This window comes from Carassius auratus, unplaced genomic scaffold, assembly GCF_003368295.1.
Source record: "Carassius auratus strain Wakin unplaced genomic scaffold, ASM336829v1 scaf_tig00216545, whole genome shotgun sequence".
In the NCBI taxonomy this organism is placed as follows: Eukaryota; Metazoa; Chordata; class Actinopteri; order Cypriniformes; family Cyprinidae; genus Carassius; species Carassius auratus.
In genome coordinates this window covers 933,760-954,131 of record NW_020528624.1, presented here as the reverse complement: position 1 = coordinate 954,131, position 20,372 = coordinate 933,760, and the positions used below count along the sequence as shown (strand labels likewise).

At 38.1% G+C, this 20,372-nt stretch overlaps 2 protein-coding genes across 8 annotated transcripts; both read right to left on the bottom strand.

The window, feature by feature from the left end:
• Positions 1-1,099: 1,099 nt before the first annotated feature.
• On the bottom strand, positions 1,100-8,399 carry LOC113098387 (phosphorylase b kinase gamma catalytic chain, skeletal muscle/heart isoform-like). Of its 2 annotated transcripts, none has more exons than XM_026263431.1 (10): positions 8,137-8,399; positions 7,556-7,652; positions 5,319-5,497; positions 5,178-5,232; positions 4,872-4,937; positions 4,087-4,250; positions 2,665-2,755; positions 2,406-2,559; positions 2,166-2,291; positions 1,100-1,613 (listed from the first exon to the last, which is right to left on the bottom strand). In XM_026263431.1, the coding sequence occupies exons 2-10, from the start codon at positions 7,636-7,638 to the stop codon at positions 1,347-1,349; spliced, it is 1,185 nt and encodes a 394-aa protein (XP_026119216.1). In that variant the 5' UTR covers positions 7,639-7,652; positions 8,137-8,399; the 3' UTR covers positions 1,100-1,346. The 2 variants fall into 2 exon arrangements, with proteins under 2 accessions (XP_026119216.1, XP_026119217.1); XM_026263432.1 differs by having other exon boundaries at positions 8,141-8,399.
• A 351-nt stretch (positions 8,400-8,750) lies between these two features.
• On the bottom strand, positions 8,751-18,715 carry LOC113098386 (heterogeneous nuclear ribonucleoprotein L-like). Of its 6 annotated transcripts, XM_026263423.1 has the most exons (15): positions 18,560-18,715; positions 17,896-18,014; positions 17,566-17,803; positions 17,392-17,477; positions 17,024-17,120; positions 16,662-16,734; positions 12,739-12,771; positions 11,891-11,959; positions 11,414-11,664; positions 11,207-11,328; positions 10,251-10,452; positions 10,113-10,170; positions 9,859-9,963; positions 9,585-9,629; positions 8,751-9,358 (listed from the first exon to the last, which is right to left on the bottom strand). In XM_026263423.1, exons 1-15 carry the CDS (start codon positions 18,644-18,646, stop codon positions 9,300-9,302), a joined length of 1,644 nt encoding a protein of 547 aa, XP_026119208.1. In that variant the 5' UTR covers positions 18,647-18,715; the 3' UTR covers positions 8,751-9,299. The 6 variants fall into 6 exon arrangements, with proteins under 6 accessions (XP_026119208.1, XP_026119211.1, XP_026119210.1 ...); XM_026263426.1 differs by lacking the exon at positions 9,585-9,629; XM_026263425.1 differs by lacking the exon at positions 12,739-12,771.
• Between the last annotated feature and the right edge of the window lie 1,657 nt (positions 18,716-20,372).

The following is a 20,372-nucleotide window of genomic DNA, read 5'->3' as shown; positions in this document are numbered from 1 at the left end:
AAGGAGTTGACCTAGAGTTTACTACTCTAAAAAGTTTAATCGTCATCAAGTAAACTATAGTACCATTGAAAAGGAAGCCCTAGCTCTTTTATTTGCTCTACAGCATTTTGAAGTATATATCGGTTCTAGTCCACAACCCATTGCTGTATACACTGACCATAATCCCCTTGTGTTTCTCCAAAGAATGTGTAACAAAAACCAGAGACTCATGCATTGGCCACTCATCTGTCAGAGCTTTAATTTGCAAATCAATCAAGAAGGGTGCTGACAACGTGATAGCAGATTCTCTGTCTAGGTGTTAATTGTAAACTATGTAAAACATGTTTACTCTTATATGTGGGGGTGTTACGACCCTATAGTTTTTGTGTTTTGGTTTGTGTCTGTCTGCCCAGGTCGCTGCTGATTGGTTCCTGCAGACTCATTGCTGTTGCCCTCTGGTTGGTCTTCGCCCCTTTTCAAAGAGATGACAGCATTTCCTTTTGGGGGGCATTTTGTGAACCATGCTGTTTGTACGGTACTTGTGTTGTTTTACCCCAATTTGTTGGATATTCCTCTGAGCTTGATGTTTCTTTGTAAATCTTTATTTTGAATATTGTAAATAGTTTTGGGAAAGTAGGGAGTTAGACGCCACCTTTTGTTTTTGTAACGTTTGGGTCTCTGTTTCTGGATTAGGTAGTTAGGTTAAGAGAATTGTATTTTTGTTTGCTTTATTTTATTTTGGATAGGTAATTTAGAGGGTTTAATATTTAGCACATTTTGTTTATTATTTTGGCACTGTCAGCTCCTGAAAGTGGACTCCCAAATAAAATTCAAAAAAAGTTGATGGTTCACGCTTGTTTTTTCCCATGTTACGCTCTACCCCTAGACGGGGCGTAACAATAGTAGCAAGTGAGATATTTTGACAACTGAACTGACATGTCCCTGGTTCCCATTTAAGAAATCTGGGCACCTTAATTTATCTTATTTTTATAATAAATCGATTCAACTGAAAATCAAAGATCTGGATGTACTATTACCCCAAATTATACACAACATATAATTTGTAATAAAAATAAAACCATTAAATCATTACACACATCATGTTTCATACGATAATTTGTTTTCTTTTAATATTTCATATAATTAATCACATATCAGAATAAATAAACATGACCTGAATTAGCATGAGAACTTCAGGCAGGCTTTCGGTAACGGCATTTAAAAGTTTGACTCGTCAGGTCTAAATGAATGAAATACTCACAAATTAGAAATATTAGACCATTTTACAATGTGGTGCAGTATGAGGTATTGATGTCATACCTATTTCTTGAACATGTTATCCTGTATAGTGTTCAGTAGTGTGTATTTTACATCATTCTGAGAAATGAATCATCTGTTTCCGCTGCTAGAGAAAGCAAAGCAGCTTTTGGACTGTTCTCAAACAGGGCCGCTCTGTTCTGCGTCTGGCCCTTCTTTACCCAGTGTCCGTAAATCTTGAATGCGCAGGCATCGATGAGTTTGCGAATAGGCTTTACAGCGTACGGGTCACTCTTGATCACTTCTTTGGTGACTGGCTTGGCACGCCGATAATTGCAGTAAATGCGCATTGCTGCCAGAACTGTCAAGCAGATTACCTAAAACATGACAAAAACACAAGTGTTTGCAATAAACCTACATGGATTTCCTTATTGTTATAAGTGCAAACATTTTCTGTTTTTATCCTCTTATGTCAAATTCTTAAATGTGATCAATTTGAATAGACAAATGAAATGAGCAGCATTAAGAAAATCCATCTTTCTACAGATTTAAACCACAAATACTACAGTCCAAGTACAAATGAATGTTAATGTTATGAGATTAATGTTTTACATATTAAAAATGATGAAAACAGAAACATCAGATGATGAGGTAAAAAATAAATGACAGCCTAGTTTTAAAAACTACAACCACAATAAGGTTGTCTTGAGAAGTGAGTCGTTGAATCATTCTTTCAACCAGTTTGTTCAAAATGGCTAATTTCTCCATGGGACACTAAATCATTCACTCAGCCGATTCGTTGGAAAATGCAGATTCATTCATTAACGAACCACCACCAGGTGTTTCTCAGACACATACAACGTTTTTCCTCTGGTTTATGAATTACATAAATAATTTAATCATTCTTCTTAATTATATATAGACCCCACCTTGAACTTTCGGTATGGGCTGAAATGTCGCACCTCTGCGACCACATACTGCTGGAAGAAAGGGTGGTTTAATGCATCTGTGGCAGTGTAACGTGCCTCAGGATTCACCACCAACAACCTGGAGATCTGGAAGCGTTTACACACACCACAAAGTGCAGGTTAGTGGATCTACTGTAGGCTTGTATTCATTGGCTGGTAAAGCTTGTTATTTGGATATTCCCTGATCTGCTTCAGACGCACCAGGTCTTTCACGGTGTCTGAACGGTCGTCCCACTCCGGAGAGGTGAAGGTGTAGCTTCCCGCCAGGATCATGCGTAGCATTAGCATCTGCTTCCTGTGCCAGAAAGGAGGAGAACCTGCAAGAAGGGTGTACATGATCACCCCTGCACTCCAGCTGGAAAACACAAGAAACAGTGCCATGTCTCAGTTCAGCCCTACACCAAACTCTTATATGAATGTTATGAAAAGTCTTTCCCCAATATATGAGGGTCTTTCTCACAGATCAACGGCGGTCCCGTAACCCTGGTGGTGAGGATCCATTGAGCATTCGATAATCTCCGGGGCTAGATAGCCTGGCGTTCCACAGACCTCTATGTGCGACAACACAAGATCAAGAGAAGCTCCAGTGAAACACACAGTTGGTATGTTTTTGGGATCCTAATATGTACTATTTATATCAGTATGTTACAGTATAAATGACAATTATTTGGTTGAATCTCATGTAAAGTGAGTAAAATATTTTATTGAATTGTTTATTAATGCCCATTCACATTTTGCCCAGACTAAATTGTTAGCAAAAAATGTACATTAAATCAGCATAAATGTAGATAGTAAAAATGATGGAAGCCTGTTTCTGCCACTGAAGAAAATGTAATGTAAAAACGGTTATTGTGACTTTTTATCTCACAATTCTGACATTTTTTTCTCAAAATTGCGAGACAAACTCGCAATTGCATGTTATAAAGTCAGGATTGTGTGATATAATTCACAAATAACAGTTATAAAGTCAAAAATGTGTGATATAAATTCACGAATAACAGTTATAAAGACAGAAATGTGTGATATAAATTCACAAATAACAGTTATAAAGTCAGAAATGTGTGATATAAATTCACAAATAACAGTTATAAAGTCAGAAATGTGTGATATAAATTCACAAATAACAGTTATAACGTCAGAAATGTGTGATATAAACTCGCAATTGCGTGTTAGAATTGTGGGAAAAAAGTCAGAATTGCAAGATAAAAAATATCGCAATTAACTTTTATACATTTTATTTAGTGGCAGAAATGGGCTTACATAAATAAAAAAAATATGATATAAAAAAATAAAAGTATATATTTAAATAATAAAACTTATATATATTATATCTTATAATTTAATACAATAAATATAATAAGGTAATATTTTTTAAGATTATATTAAAACAGTTGCATTAAAATATTATGTTTTGTTTAATGATTTATTATATGTATTATTCATATAAAATCATGCAATAAATGATAAGATTATATTAGAATATTATATTTGTTAGAATATCTTTACATATTATAAAAAGATACATAAGTATTTTTACATTTAAATGTAATTTAATTTTTTTTTTTTTTTGCATTACAGTAAATAGAATCAGCTTGATGAAATTCACCCTCATAATAAAGTGTATTTAAATCTCTCTCATTAGTTAGCCATGCGTAAAACATTTTTTTATGTAATTGACTGGTCATTCTTGGACTACTCTGTTCCTGGTTAAAGGTCAGAGGGCACACCAAATAGCAATTAGCTCATCTGATTCTCTTAGCCAGTGATACAACATATCCACAATATGATCGAGATTTGATTAGATTCATGGGCCTGCGATATTGATATATCAATATTATGATATCATGTGCCTATTTTCCAGTTAAGAAAAAATCTCCCATACCATTAAGTTTTTGTCCTGGTGCAATCTGCACAGCAAAGCCAAAATCAGTGAGTTTGATGTTCATATTGTCATCCAGAAGGATGTTTTCTGGCTTTAGATCTCTGTGCACAATGCTGTGAGAGTGAAGGAACTGAACCACCTCCAGCAGGGACCGCATAATCTTCCTGCAAAACCCAAACCCAAACATTTTTTACAAAAGGTACTGTTGTACTCAAAGGTACTGAGCTACAGTCACATTTCATCCTAAAGTCAAGACAGAAAAAACAAACAAACAAGAAACACATATTATACAATGTTCAATTCATTGTGTAGTTAAGAGAAAAATTCTGCTCAATCAACAGAACTTGTGGCATAATGTTAACAAAAACAAAAATTTATTTTGACTTCTTTTCTTTACAAAAAGGCAAACTATAGGTTACAATGAGGCACTTACAATGGAAATGAATGGGGTCAGATATTTTAAATTAAAATACTCACTGCTTCATTATTATAGCTACAAGACATCATTTGCATAAGACATAACTCCAAATATTCCTTTAAATTGGCATAAATTGAAGAAGGAAGTACAAATAACACTCTTATTATGTACAAAAAAAATTTCTCCCATTATGGCATTGAGAAATAAATATTTTTACATTACAAAAATGAGAAGTAAAAGGGGGAATGTGCTTAATTGTCATGAAAATAATGATCATAATTTTTATATTTTTTTTAAAGCAAAAAAGATTTGGATTTTGTGGTGAAATATGACCTGCATGGGTTTATCCATTATAAATGATACTAACCTTGTCTCTTTTTCACTGAGTGTAACCTTCTCGGTTAGATAATCAAAAAGCTCTCCCTTCTTCATCCTGTGAGAACAATATTAACTGCATAAGTGTTAAAGTATTATTAAACACCAGTCCACATGTGACAACGTGTACCTCCAGATGTGTTTGAGACCCATTATTCCATTTCTGTCTCAGTGGTTGAACTTTTTATGTCAATTCAAATATTTACTTGCTGGAAATAAAAGCAGTTGAATGTGAGAGGACGTTTCTTATTTGTGCTGAGTTTATTGTATGAAATCGCACAGAGTGAGCTCTACTTACAAGTCAAACACTAAGAAGAAGAAAGCTTTAGTTTCAAAGGAGTCTTTCAGTTGAACTGGAGGAGCAAAGAAACAGTGTGTTCAAATCATAGACTTTCTCAACGAGATACTGATTTAAAGATGCTACTCTGTGGATACTTACTGATATTTTCTTGGCCACACACTTTCTTGAGGATGTCTATCTCCTTTATTGTGGCATTTCGGATCTCGTCAATCTCCTCGGGGCTCATCTTATCTGATGGAGTGATGTCTATGATCTTGACCGCGTACTCCTGAATGCTGCGCTTATGAATGCAGCGTCGAACCACACTGCTCACCCCTCTGCAACACCATTACCATCAGTGAGGAGATTCTCAGTATACAGAAATTTAATAAATCAACATTATAAACATGCATTAAAAAAGGTCAACCAAAACCTGACCACATAGTTTGGTCACTTGGAAACCAAACCTGACGTAGGTTCAAAACTTTGAACCAATATGACGTTCATTATGGTGCACTGTGAATTTCATTCCTCTCTAGTTTTACTTGGTGTAACATTACATTATATTTAGTCGTTTAGCATACGCTTTTATCCAAAGTGAATTACAAATGAAGACTATAGAAGCAATCAAAATCAACAAAATGATTGATTGAATGAACAATGATATAGAAGTGCAAATGACAAGTCTCAGTTAGCTTAACACAGTACATGTAACAAGGGATTTTAAATAATATTATAAATGAAAAGAAAACAGATAGAATAGAAAAAGAATAGAGCAAGCTAGTGTTAGAGGTCATATTATATATATATATATATATATATATATATATATATATATAGCTATTGGAAGCCAGTGCAAATTGATAAATAGAGGTGCGGCGTGTATTCTTTTTGGCTCATTAAAAATTAATCTTGCTGCCGTGTTCTGAATTAATTGTAAAGGTTTGATAGAAATGGCTGGAAGACCTGCCAAGAGGGCATTGAAATAGTCCAGCCTGGACAGAACAAGAGCTTGAACAAGGAGTTGTGCAGCATGTTCCGAAAGAAAGGGCTTGATCTTCTTGATGTTGAATAAAGCAAATCTGCAGGATCGGACAGTTTTAGCAATATGACTTGAGAAAGTTAGCTGATCAATCATAACTCCAAGGTGTCTGGCTGTTTTTAAAGGAGTTATGGTTGATGTGCCTAACTTGATTGTGAAATTGTGATGAAACGATTGGGTTTGCTGGAACCACACTCAGTTCTGTTTTGGCAAGGTTGAGTTGAAGGTGATGGTCCATCATCCAGTAAGAAATGTCTGTTAGACAAGCTGAGATGCGAATAGCTACCGTCGGATCATCAGGATGGAATGAGAGGTAGAGTTGAGTGTCATCAGCATAGCAGTGGTATGAAAAGCCATGTTTCTGAGAGACAGAACCTAATGATGCCATGTAGACAGAGAAGATAAGTGGTCCAAGAACTGAGCCCTGAGGCACCCCAGTAGTTAGATGTTGTGACTTGGACACCTCGCCTCTCCAAGATACTTTAAAGGACCTATCTGATAGGTAAGACTCAAACCACTGGAGTGCGGTTCCTGAGATGCCCTTTGTCAGTAGTCTTGACAGGAGGATATCGTTCAAGTGTTTTTGCAATAAAAGGAAGAGGGGAAACTGGTCTGTAGTTCTCTAAAAGAGATGGGTTGAGGGTGGATTTCTTAAGTAGTGGAGTTATACGAGCTTGTCTAAATGATGAGGGGAAAACACCAGTGTGGAGGGATGTGTAGATGATGTGAGTGAGTGCAGGTACAACTACAGGAGAAATGGCTTGAAGGAGATGAGATGGAATAGAATCAAGTGGACAAGTAGTAGGATGATTAGAAAGGATGAGTTTGGAGACTTCTGCCTCAGAGAGTGAAGAGAAGGATGTAAGTGAGTGTATGTTTGTTGGTGATATGAGCTTGACTGATTGAAGTGTGGAAAACTGTGCACTGATGTTTTTAATTTTATTAAGGAAAAACATGGCAAAGTCGTCAGCTATTAGAGATGAAGCAGGAGGAGGAGGAGGAGGACAAAGAAGCAAGGAAAATATTTTAAAAAGCATGTGAGAGTTAGACGAATTGTTAATTTTGTTATGGTAGTATGTCCTTTTGGAGAAATTAGACATTAGACATTGGTGTTTATTAAATTACTGACAATTACTGAGATTATTATTACAACCGATTATTAATAATCCAACAAGAGCTTTCAAATATCCATCTTTGCCAAAATAAAATAAAAAATTTGGAAATATATATGTAAAAAATCATTACTATAATGTGATTTTTTTTTCTTGTTGTTGTTTCTTAAATCGGCCTGAAATATGACCCGAGTATTATATTAGTTGGGCTTCACCAATTTATCTGTGCAATATGACAATACCTTCCAAGGATCTCCTTTGGGTCATACTTCTCATAGAAGTCCTGCGATCCAGCCCAGTCAGGAATTTCATCTTCTTTGGCCATTATTATAAACTCACCTGTAAGAAAACTGGGTTATTGCAAACCTACTGGACATCAGACATGTTTACAATTGTTATGCTTAGGATAAATCTTTATTAATTATTTATGAAGCAACCAAATATTAATCACAACACAACAGTATAAGTTATAAACTAACAAAATAACAGACTCGTACACCATGGTACCATGAAATACCATTTCTGACATGACATGGTCTTTTTTAGAGTACCATGTAAATACCGTTGTGATCTGGGTCAGAAACATGAGCGTGTTTTATGCGTCTGCTGCTTTATTTCTGTTACCGTTATTATTTGTAGCGTTCTGACATTAAAACTAGATTTATAACGAGCTGTGCTGTGCGGTCATGTAACGTTTCTCGGGATGTTTCTATGCGGCAGCGGAAGCAGCAGATCCGCATCCACCGGAGGCGCAGCATCATGGACGGCGGAGACCTGCTTCAACACGAGCGGATTACAAGCACCGATTCACGGCATAATTTACCTACTCGAGTCGCTATTAGTCCCGCGGTTCAACAGTGTCGCTGTCCTTCGTCTCGTGCAGTCGGTGTTCAGTCCATGTTCCAGGCTTCCCTCGTTAATATACCGGGAGAGACACGACGGGTTGCCGTCAACAACACGAGAGGGCAACTGTTAATGTCAAGATCCAAAAATAACAAAAAAAAGACGTATTAAAGACAGGACAGTCCCATATCTTATTATCACTGACGGTTATGCACGCTAATGATAAGAAAACCGGTGCACACCGATATTGCTGGATCAATTCATTAAAAATAAATAAAAACACACATTTACAACCGATTTTTTTAGTTAAATGTTAGAACATATATTGGGGGATTTAATATCTGGTCGTACTGGGGAGTCTACATCTAGATTTATACATCACATCAGCACTCTTTGGACAGGTCCATCATCTTCTTTATTAGTGTATCATTTCTTCATTCATTTGATTTGGGTTTCTGGGCCTCCATTCACAGGAGAATCAGAGGAAGGTACCTTGAATATAGAAACATCAGTTTCATTTCTAGTAGTTCCCAAAAGCCTGGAAATCATTTAAAAAGCTCTAGCAAATAAGCAAGTGGAAGCAGACATTTTTGAATACACAGATTATTTCTTTATTAAACTGAATACATTTTATTTTCCAGATTCCAAATATACACTGGGCAATAACATCCAGGCAGCTTTTGAGGGAAAAAAAAAAAATCAAACAAAAGTTTAAACATTTTTAAAAAATGAGTCACAATTGTTCCCTTGCAAAAGCAATAACAGAGACCCATTATAACTATTTTAATTTGATAATCAAAAAAACAAAACAAAAAAACAATGCTGTCTTTACAGGGAGACGTTTCTAAAACTAAGGTGCTGAGCCCAGAACTAACAGTCAATCAATCATAGTAAGCAACATACAAAAAAAAAAAAACATCGTTCACAAAACCCCAATACTGGTACAAAAGCATTTCAACTCTTCTCTTCCGTTAAAAACAGAGTTCAGTCAGTTTTACTGTCAGTTTATGCTACGGCTCAATCAACACGTCTGCACACCCACTTACACAAATGAGCCATTAAAGGACACTAAAGTAGCAGGAAGATGAAGTGATGGAGTGAGCGAAGACACTGGGACTGGGATGATGATGATGATGATGCTGTTCAGTTTGCATGCTGTGCAGTAGAGAAGCACAGCTTGAGTGTATATGGGTACGGGCCACCTGCAGAGAGAAACACAACAAACCGCATAAGTACACTTTTTTTTTAAACGTTAAAGCTGGGTGCGGTGAGGAAAGCAAGTAAGAACGAAGCAAGAACAAAGACATGAACACTACTGTTGTAAATTACAACGGTCCTGTAAAACTGAATACAGACTATCTGACATTATGCCATCACAAATTCACTTCACTTCTGTAGCTTATTGTGTTTGAATGGATAAATACACACCGCCATCAAATTGTGGAGTCTTCACGTGAGCAGAGCAGGTTGTGTCTTAAATCAAAGTAAGCGGTTATGTGAAAATCAGATGTTGATCAGTATATTTAGATCGGTGCATTCGGTCTTTGTCACGAATGTTAATCTATCAACAAGACTAAATAACTGTATTTGTTCTATTGTTTGTAATTTGCTTTGTGTTCTTATTTTTAAAGACAAGATATATATACACAGACTTAACAGTGTAATACAATGTCCCTTTCATGCTGATGAGGAGGTCACTTACTGGGGTTTTTCATCTGGTGATGGTTTATCATAGCAAGAGCTTCCATGGCGTCATTAACAGACTCCCACTCCAGAAGCCCTGACGAACTCCTCTCTGATGTGGAACCTTTCATTAAAGAAAACCAGGATTGCACTCATCACAACAACGAAGGAGCATAGATGACATCTCAAGTTAATAGAGTGAATAGTGTGCTGAGCTTAGCTTTCTATGCTGTTATTTGCAATGCCTCAGTTAAATACAGCACGTTCACGTACCTTTAGCTGCAAATAGTTTGACATTGGAAGGGCTCTTTACACCAAGTTCTTCACAGATCTGAAAAGAGATCGTAAATGTACACGTCAAATAAGATCAGGTGACAAGAAAGGTCCTGACTGCATCTGATGTGAACTGACCATGGTGAAGGTTTCTGGTGACGCCTCTGGTGCTGCGTTGAAGAAGTGTAGGACGTTGCTGGGATGCTGAATGCGGTTCTTTGCCGCCTGCTCTGGAGAAGTGAATCGGTTATTTCTGCTCCCGTGGAAGTCTTTGAAGCTGCTGGAGCCGTCTTCCAGCTCATAGGACTGACCGGGCATGATGGCCTGCTGCTTAGACACACTGACACGAAGAAAAGAAAGAAAAACACTAATCAATGAGTTGATCCATTTAAAGAAACTAAAAAAAAAAAAAAGTAAATAAATCATATTGTAGGGCTGCACGATGTGTCGTTTAAGCATCGATATCGCGATGTATGGATCCATGATAGTCACATCGCAGGATGTGCGATGTAGGCTGTCGTAGTTGTCCTATATTCATTAACAGTATGGGCCAGCTGCTCCCCGGCCTTGACCAATGTGAATCGCGGATTTATGGCACAGCTTAACCATCATAGAGTGAATGTTTTGACAGGGCAGAGAGAGAGAGAGAGCGCGAGCGAGAGAGAGAGAGAGAGGGCGAGAGAGATAGAGAGAGAGTGAGCGAGCTGTCTTGCTCTCTCTCACTCGCGCATATTAATCAATTGACACGATGGTGTCGATGTTTAAATCATTAAAAATGATAATGTAAGTGTTCACCCCATTTTTGTTTGTAAGAAAAAATTTGATAAGATTTCATATCGCAATATATATAGCAGAAAAATAAAATCTCGCCATGTCATTTTTTCCCAATATCGTGCAGCCCTATCTAATTTGTCATAATAAAAAAACTCAATGTAAATAAACTAAACTTGTTTTTAATGCGTTTAATGATTAAACAATGTTGACACAAAACGGTTCCAAAAATATTCTAATCCTAATACCCTTCATTTGTTTTGTCAAATATGCAATCAGCCTGCCATTATCGCATAGTTAAAGAAATTGCAATTGGAGCGTACCACACGTTGAGCTTCTGATTGAACAGGAAGTTGTTGTTGAGATGCGAGATGGCACGATCCACAGCATAGCAGTCTCCCATCTCCACCATAGCAGCTCCAGGCTTGCTCTTCATGAATTTCACCTACATTAAAAGGGGAAAAGCAGATTTCATATAAAGCTGTTCGTGTTTTGACAGTGTCCAACACACTTTTAGCTGTTCTACATACCCGCTCCACGTTTCCATACAGGCAGAAGATGTTGAAGACCCTGTCTGCGTTTATCTTTAAGGGATCCAGGCCATAGACCATGATCACCGGTGAGTCTGCATGTGCGCCATATTCACCGGGGGGCGGAGGTGGGGGGCCGTACTGTGCACCGTAACGCTGACTGGTTCCACCACGCCTTGGACCACCAATCGGGGGCCCCATCCGTCGCCCTTCATAGCCATAGCTCTCGTCTTGGTATCCCTGATACCCACCTGAGAATACACAAACGACAAACAGAGCACGTTGGGGTGGGGGTTATGGGCAGGTTAGGTGTAAACAAGCATTTTACACACCCTTCACTTTAGTTTAACTTTTAATGTCTACACAGCACCATCCTGCTGCCACTGTGATCTATGCACCCCAATTTTTTGTGGTTTTAACATCCACTCCCCTGTTTGTGAGCAAATGTGTTAAGGCATGTGGCCCCGCAAGCCTTACCATACTCTGGAGGGTGGTCTCCCAGCAGAGCCGGCTGCCTCTGGCGCTTGTTGGGGTTGGCGTTCATATCTGAGAGGCGAGAGAAGGAAGAAGGCCGAGAGAGAGTGAAAGATGAGTTTTCTGAGAGGCGACAGGACAGGACACTGACTCGTGAATGTTAATGTGATTGGCGTGAGCTTTCATTTCAGCAGAGAAGGGGACACAGAGCACACCAGAAAACCGGGCCCATAACACTAAGATGAATCTCACAAAAATGCGGGTAACATTACACCCCAAAAAACATGTAGATTTGTGTAAAGAAAATGAAATGAAATCTTTAAATTATTGAATTTTGTTTGATAAAATATTCATGACAAATAAAGCACATCTTCACCTTAAACTATCATTAATGTCTTAACATCATTTTTTTATCTCACTATTAAAGGTGGTTCTTCTTACAGTAACAAGTGTATTTTAATACATCAGAGTATAAAATACTGCAACTGGTTCAAATACTTTTAAATTGCTGTAATGATACTTTTAGTAGAAGTGGGGATTTTATATTAATGATAATCACAGGGTTCAAATTCTTTTCAACATTTGGTGTTTTTTTTTTCTTTTGATTTTGGGGTGAAATGTTATATTTTGTCAGGTATAGTGAGACTGACCTATGAAATATGACCTATTTATTACTACTCACAAACCTATCACAGTCAGCTGTTTAATAAACATACAGGCTTTCTTTTGGGGTGTACCAGCACCAAACTAAATCTGCTTTGTTCGCTGTGACAATGTATGTATGTCATGTATAATGTTTGGGAGTGAGTGGGTGGGGGAGGATGGACAGAATGTCTACTGCAGACACACACCTTGATTGCCCCCATTGCCATCAGCATCTGCACCTGTTCAGGTACACACAGTGCAAACATCAATCTCACAGACATTTCTGAACAATCACATAACAGGTTTCTTACTCTATTCAGGATCTTAGGCTTAGATCTGCTTAAGGCACCAATCCTTTATGCTAAGTAGTTGGGCAGCACAGGAAACGTGATCATTTACTTTTGTGTTTTACATCAGGCAGACTGATTAGCGGTTTTGAAAACTTGCCTCAACCAATGATCCGAAGCCCAAAGAATACTTCAATATTGAAGCGAAAGCTTGCGCATGCGTACAGCCGAACACAGCATTTCAAAGTAATACTCCATTTGACAGCGTGCACAAACAGGTGATTGAATACATGCACAGTAAAGTTTCATCCTCGTCCAGTGCCTGCGAGATTTCTTTCCAGAACTTAGGACCAATTAAAAGTCTTAATACTCGTCAACGCAGCGGTCCACTGTCACCACAGTCGCTTGTAGGCTGTTGTTCCATTTCATCAATTTTTTTATTTTTTAGCAATTACAAAAAGTGTTGTCTATGGAAGCCTGATTCTGCCACTAAATAAAAATAAAAGATGGTAATTGCGACTTTATCTGAATTATTTTTTTCTCAGAATTGCGAGTTTATATTACAACTCGCAATTCTGACTTGCAAGATATGAACGTGCAATTAACAACAACTAAAAAAGAAAGTCGGAATTGCAAGATAAACTCGCAATTGCGGAAAAAAAAAATGTTAGAATTGCGACTTTCTTTTTCTGTCAATTGCAAGAGATCTTGCAATTCTGACTATTTTTCTCAAAATTTACAGTTATAAAGTCAGAATTGCAAGATATGAACTTCATTACATCTTGCAAAGAAAAAAAGTCAGAATTGTGAGAAAAGTCTCAATTACCTTGTTTACGTTTTTTTATTCAGTTGCGGAAACGGGCTTCCATAGTTGTCACCTTGTGGAGCAACTTTTCAATGCAAAAAGTTTAGGTGAATATTAGAGCATAACATACAATATGGTTAGAAAAACAATACGTTACTTACAATAAAGTTACGGTGCACACATACAGTATTATGGTGAAGAAATGTACAAAGAACACTGTATGAACACTCTAGCAAATGCATAAAACTGAAGTATATTTTGGGCTTTAGTGGCACAGGGGGCCGTCTTGTTAATGGTGTAAATACACAGAATGGTGCAAGAGTTGGAAACTAGCACCCTGTAATTGGAAAACTAATCATGCAAAACATCTCCGAGGATCACAAGTACAATAAACTTGCTCACAGAAAAACAACCCAACCCAAGAATGCATTTTAATGCACCTTGCTGAACTACATCAATTGGTAGCCCAATGAGGAAGACCAAAAAACAACAACAACCAGACTCCAATGGGAAAGAAAATATCAAGTTAGTCAAACACTTGCTCATACACCCCCATGAAACTATAAGTGCATCACTCCAAGACAACAGAAGCTTGGGGTTACTTACAGTACAAATGCAAGGGTTGGGGGATCAATGACGGTGCAAGTAGAACATGCCGTAAATTTGCCACCGTTGAGCGTCTTCATGGCATCCTCCTCCATATCGCACTTAAGAATTTCCCATTTCTTTCTCCCACCAGTCCGTTCCACTGATTTCCCAAGTACTCTCCTTGTTTGAGTCGGGTTTCAGTGCTCCACTGATGCCAGCACAGACGTCGTATTCTCATTTCAATGCCTGTTTTTCCATGGTGGTTGAAAAGCTGGAGCAATTTATGCCCAATTCAGATTGACTGGTACTTCCACTAGAGACACAAAGCCAACCTGCGTCATACGGAAGGTGTTACACAGTAGTCAAACGACTGAAAAAAAAAGGGAAAAACGTCACATATTGACAGAAAGAGAGAGGAGGAATCGTGAGAGGAAAGGTCTAGAGGAAGAAGACACAATGTTGGGGGAAGACGGCGTATCTGAAACACCAGCCTCCAGGGCTTAACAGAGTAACAAAAAACTTGACGTGTGGCTGTCTGCATGTCAGTGCATCTGCTTGTTGGAATGATGTCTGCAGTGTCTTCGGTGTCTCGAGTGGTTTAGTGTCATCAGCTGTTGACGAGTGAAGAGTCAGGCATGTCAATTTGTAGGTGTCGGGTTTGTGTTTTAACGATTGGTACGGCGAGAGAAAGACAACGTAGACCAGAAAAAGACAGACAGGTTTCAGAGAAGGCTGTTTGTCTGTGGATGTCAGCAGTTTGACATGAATGAAGAGGTCTGTTTGCATTGTGTTGTGGTGTCACTTGAGGATGCGTGTCAAAAACATCCCATATTAGCAGGTGAGGTGTCACAGTGGAGTGTGTCTTGTTCTTGACCCGTAAGAAACTACGGGAGAAAGTTGAATGGGTGTGGGAGTCATAACTACTTGCACCGACAACCCCAAATCCTTCAATGTCTTCGCTGGCAGTGTCATTTCTGTAGGAGGTGATGAGTGCTAAATGTTGCGTGAACAGGTGTTTGTCAGGATGCCTCTTAGTTTCACAAGAGTAAAATGAGTGTTTGTCCTTGTGGAGTCATATTTTCGCAGGTATAGGAGGCAGTTGGTGTTTGATGACTGATACAGTGTTGGAAGTCTGAGGCACTTGTGTCTTCTGTGAAATCTAGGAAATGTCCCCCAGTGTCCAGATGTATTGAGTGTTGTTGCACTTGATATTCTGGAAATTGAGTCTCTAAATGTACCGAATGAATGTGAGGAGCAAATGGCCGGAGTGAGCACCAAAGAACAATTCATTCAAACTGACGTGGAACTGAACTGAATGTATTTGGGCACACCGTTGGTGGACATGAATAATACCTTTGGAAACATGAAATCATAATTGCCCCCCGTTTACTTTGAATACAAGTTACCCGTTATTTTGTGGTCAGATAATCAAAGAACATACCACAACTTGGCACTGCTCAAACGACTTTCAGTTTCGAGCTTTAATATTTTCAAAAACATTATAGGAGTATAACAAATTACCAATGGACAAAATCAAAAATCCCCTTTCAGTAGGGCTGGGACAACGCGTCGAGGTCACCGATGACGTCGACGCAAAAAATACGTCAACGCAAAATATGCGCATCGATTCGTCGGCCTGTTTTTATTTCTCTAAAAAACGTTTTTCATTCAGATATGTAAATCAACATGTATAAATTGTTAGTAGTCAATTAATGGGGAGATAATCGAAATCGAATCGGTCTGAAAAAATCGTTAGATTAATCGATGCATCGAAAAAATAATCGCTAGATTAATCGTTTAAAAAATAATAGTTTATCCCAGCCCTACCTTTCAGCTTTTTATTCTTTAATATAACTTCATCTGGAAAAGTAAAATGGGTTGCAAACATAGTTTCATGTTTGACCGTAAAAGGTGTCGAGGTAGACCGGGGGTGTCAAACTCAGTTCCTGGAGGCCCGGAGCCCTGCAGAGTTTAGATTTAACTCCGATTAAAAACACCTGATCCAACTAATCAAGTCCTGAAAACTACATGGTGTGTATTAGAACAAAACTCTGCAGGGCTCCGGAATTGAGTTTGACACCCCTGGGGTAGACCATGGACTCATAATCTGCCTCTATGGTGCTAACCAAGTAAGCCACTTGCCCCTCACACTACTGGCATGTGACAGGCTTTGCTGGAAAAGGAAGCTTGTGAGATATTGGCAGGGCAACATTCTGAGGAAGCCTTAGAAAGATCACAGGGGTACGGCTTTACCTTCCCCTCAGAGAGTCACGAAAACATACACAACATGCGGTGTAGACCTTGGTGTGCCTAACAATCAGCACAGGGGAGGTGAAAGAGCGGATTCATTGCTACAGTTCTAAGACCTCCCAATCCCACCCACTTATTTCCCCCACAGTGGCAGTAAGGGCGCTGAGAAATGTCAGAGCAGATGTAGAGTTAACGGTACCTTGGCTGCTCAGGTTTGGATTGGTGTAGTCCCATGTGTCCTGGTCATTCTTGAACACATTAAGGCGTGTAGGCTAAGAGTAAAACAAACAAATAAATTCAATTAACAATTATCTTTCTACCAGCTTGAGTAGGGATGAGTAATATTAAAATATGTGGGTAAAAAAAAGTATGCAAATAACAACAGCCGTTTATTATGTATTTGTACATTTATTATTATATATATTGGTGCATTCATTATTTTATCCTCTTGAAACCACATTTTCAAGCCATTCAGAAAATGCATAAAGACTGGAGTACCGTCAAAAGTCTGAAAAACAATGCTTTTAGCATTAACACACAGTTAATTTAGACGAACCTCACCTTGGCATACTCGATCTTTAGTGTGCAACAGCCAGAGTATATATCAGCCCCATTGAGTGAGGCCTTGGCCCTTTGGGCACTCTGAACGGAATCAAATGTGCGAGGAATTAAAGAAAAACAAAGGGAATCATGTGTGCCATGAGTACAGAGGTCATTATGCAAAGTATTCTTGGAATGCAGCATATTTTAAGTTACTCGGTTTGGACAGAAACCTCCCAACAGTGCTTAGTCCACATGCAAAGTGGATTTAAATGACCAGATGAAACAACCCTGACAAGAGCGCGATGACTCAAGAACACAAATGAATTTACAGATAGCACAAATCTAACAAACAGCTTTGCTCTGTTGTCTGAAACAGTAAAGGATATTCCACCATGGCCTGGACCCCATTCTTCCTAAAGATGACGACTCTTTGAACAGGTCCACAGTTGTTGCAAATAGTATAGAGAACATCCTGTAGAATAACAAGAACATTAGTGTGAAAACTCAAATTAGTACGATAAAGAGCATTAATGATATTACACAGTGGAGGTGGGTATTACCGTGGTAATTGGATAAATTGGGTTCATGATTGTCAATAGCAAAACATTATTAACACTGCGGGAATCATCAGGGTCTCCCGGCCTGGATATCTTCTGACTGGTAGAGTAGTTTACGAACGCAGGATGTCCGGCAATGTAGATCTGGTTGTCGTTGGCATAAGTAACAGCATTGCAAGACCCATTCATATCCTCATATTCAACCAGGGCTTGACGCTTCTTAGGCATGAGAACAACGTAACTGCAGAAAGATGGAGATGCATGTTCCTCAATGCATTTCACGACAGGCAGAATCAAGGTACGGGTATGGCACAAGCGTGAATCAAAAGATACCTGATGGCTCCAAACTCTTGCAGGGCTTCAACGATGTCTGCCTCCAAAACACCGTCCACTAAACCCCGGACATGCACCACAAGAGAGGGCAGGGTCTTGTGTGGGTCAACATAGTCCTCCTATGAAATAAATTATCACATTAGTCCAATAAACTGGCATAACAAAGGAACCAGTATTTATAACAAGAAAAAAATATAAATACAAACATTACAATTTGTTTGTAATACTGACTACTATATACATGCAATGTATATTATCCTTAACTGTGTACGATCTGAGCACGTTCTATTAATGTATATGTATTAATGGTCACGTGCGTTGTGCTAATGCACGATGTTTTCATTGTGATTAATAACGCACTATTAAAACGTGATCGCGGTTACATGCAGCATAATCCATTTATTTAATCCGAATATATGTGTGGCGTGGAAAAAACGTGAATCTCTTACTAGCACATCAAACATTCGCTACATAATAATTTTCTGTTTTCGTATCCTTGTTTTTGTAATGCTTTTGTGCAGTAATACCAGCGTGCTGTAGCTCAATTGTTTGGTTAGCTGGTTTGCTAACTGGTGCTATATTAGCTAGCTAGCTAACCAACGCTAAATCAGATAAAACCCGTAACAAAAATAACAGATGGTTTGTGAGTAAAGATTTGTCTTACGGTCGCCATGCCGCCCTCGGTTTCCGTTTTTTGGCGTTTTGTAGCTCTGCCGCCTTCACTGTAGTAGCGGGCCGTCTGCGTCGCCATGTTGTCCCGTTACGATTCACGCGCATCAAAATGAAATGGCAGAAAACTACAGAAAATGGGTCAGGCTGGGGTGACGCCCACCAAGACAAGAACCGTCAAGATTAGTGGTGGAGAGAAACTGTCAATCACCATTGTAGTCCAATGAAAAAGAAGCGTGTCTGTAGGTTGAGGCCAATGATTGGACACTGTCACTTGTCAGTCAGAACAGCTCACTAATATACGGAACGGAAACCCCAAGTCATAAGGCAGCAAATATTTGCAATTAGTATAAATAACTATAGATTCTATTTACACTATGCTAAAATGTTACTACTTATTGAAAATATTGGCAATTATCTGCACCTCTGTATTGTAATACATTGTAAAATAGTATAATATATTAACGTATTTAGTGTAAATTGTAATGCCATCCAGGGCCACTGCTACTTTAAAGGGTCAAAATAGAACTTTAATAAAATATAAAAGTAAATAAATTTTAATTAAATTGTATTATTTATAAGTTGCTCTAGACAGTTGACTGTGGTTATGATTTTATTAATACATTTTTCTGATTGATCTTATAGTCTCGAGCATTCAGAAATCTCACAAAAAACATTTTAATTTTTTTTACTAAGATAACCATGGATAATTTTGGTAAGGTTTGGTAAGGTCCACATGTTTTTGTTGAAGAAATGAAAGAGGCAGTAGCATTTCTATCGCAAAAAAAGGTGGAACAGATTAAAAATTAAGTGGATATTTGAATTAAACGTTTGGTCAATATTAAACAAGGATTTGATCGTCATGTAAGTGTAAAAACAGCAATCAGGCCTTTGGTGCCCTTTGCAGGCATTTGTAATAATGCAAATTGTTTATTTTGTATTACATTATGTATTTTAACAGTGTTATTCAATGAAACCATATGAGAATTTTTAATTAACCAATCGCCCTTGTTGATTAATATAATACATTTTAAGTCATGGAAACTAGAATATTAAGGCAGATGCGTTGTTGGTAATGTTGAAATTATTACCAATATTAAAATTTCACAGGATTATGAGTGAGGTAATCTACCTCAAAGTGATTCACAGGCTTTTTTCTTTTTCTTTTCTCTGTGCTGGACTGCGCTGATGTCTTTTCCCTGAGGTCGTGGACTAGTGGTTAGAGAGTATGACTCCTAATCCTAGGATTGTGGGTTCGAGTCTTGGGCCAGCAATACCAAGACTTAGGTGTCCTTGAGCAAGGCATTGAACCCCCAACTGCTACCTGGGCGCTGTAGCATAAATGGCAGATTTGAACCCAGGGACAAGTTCAAGCTCAAACTGGTGTGCACCATTTTGCTACGGTTTCTGGTGTGAACAACATGTTTCCTGGAAATGAGGTTTTGGGGAGCGTTTTCTCGTCGTTTGGTCAAACATGTCAGCCCAATCAGCAGCAACATGTATATCACAATGTAATGAACATCAAAATAAATTCACAAGAGCAAGTATATTGCTTGCACATGTTTATTTACATTAAAGGCAAAAAAAACTAAAATAATAAAAGCACAAGTATAGATCTGGAACTTCTTCAAGTCTGTCTAAATATCACTCAGTAATTGTCTTCTGATCCTTTCCTTAGGAAGGTGTGCTAAATACTGATTACTGTAACATAAAAATACTATACATATTTATGTTGCTATTTTGTTATATCCTAGCACAATAACAGTGATTAGCAATAATGATAAGCCTATATACTCACATTAAAAATA

Coding starts and splice junctions, on each gene's coding strand:
- LOC113098387 (XM_026263431.1), bottom strand. CDS start 7,638: ATGGCCAAAGAAGATGAAATTCCTGACTGGGCTGGATCGCAGGACTTC. Junction 2,560..2,664: donor TACGGGACCGCCGTTGATCT/GTGAGAAAGACC, acceptor TGTGTTTTCCAG/CTGGAGTGCAGGGGTGATCA. Junction 2,292..2,405: donor CAGACACCGTGAAAGACCTG/GTGCGTCTGAAG, acceptor AAACGCTTCCAG/ATCTCCAGGTTGTTGGTGGT.
- LOC113098386 (XM_026263423.1), bottom strand. CDS start 18,646: ATGGCGACGCAGACGGCCCGCTACTACAGTGAAGGCGGCAGAGCTACA. Junction 11,329..11,413: donor TGTATGGAAACGTGGAGCGG/GTATGTAGAACA, acceptor CTTTTAATGTAG/GTGAAATTCATGAAGAGCAA. Junction 9,359..9,584: donor GACTCCACAATTTGATGGCG/GTGTGTATTTAT, acceptor TTCTCTCTGCAG/GTGGCCCGTACCCATATACA.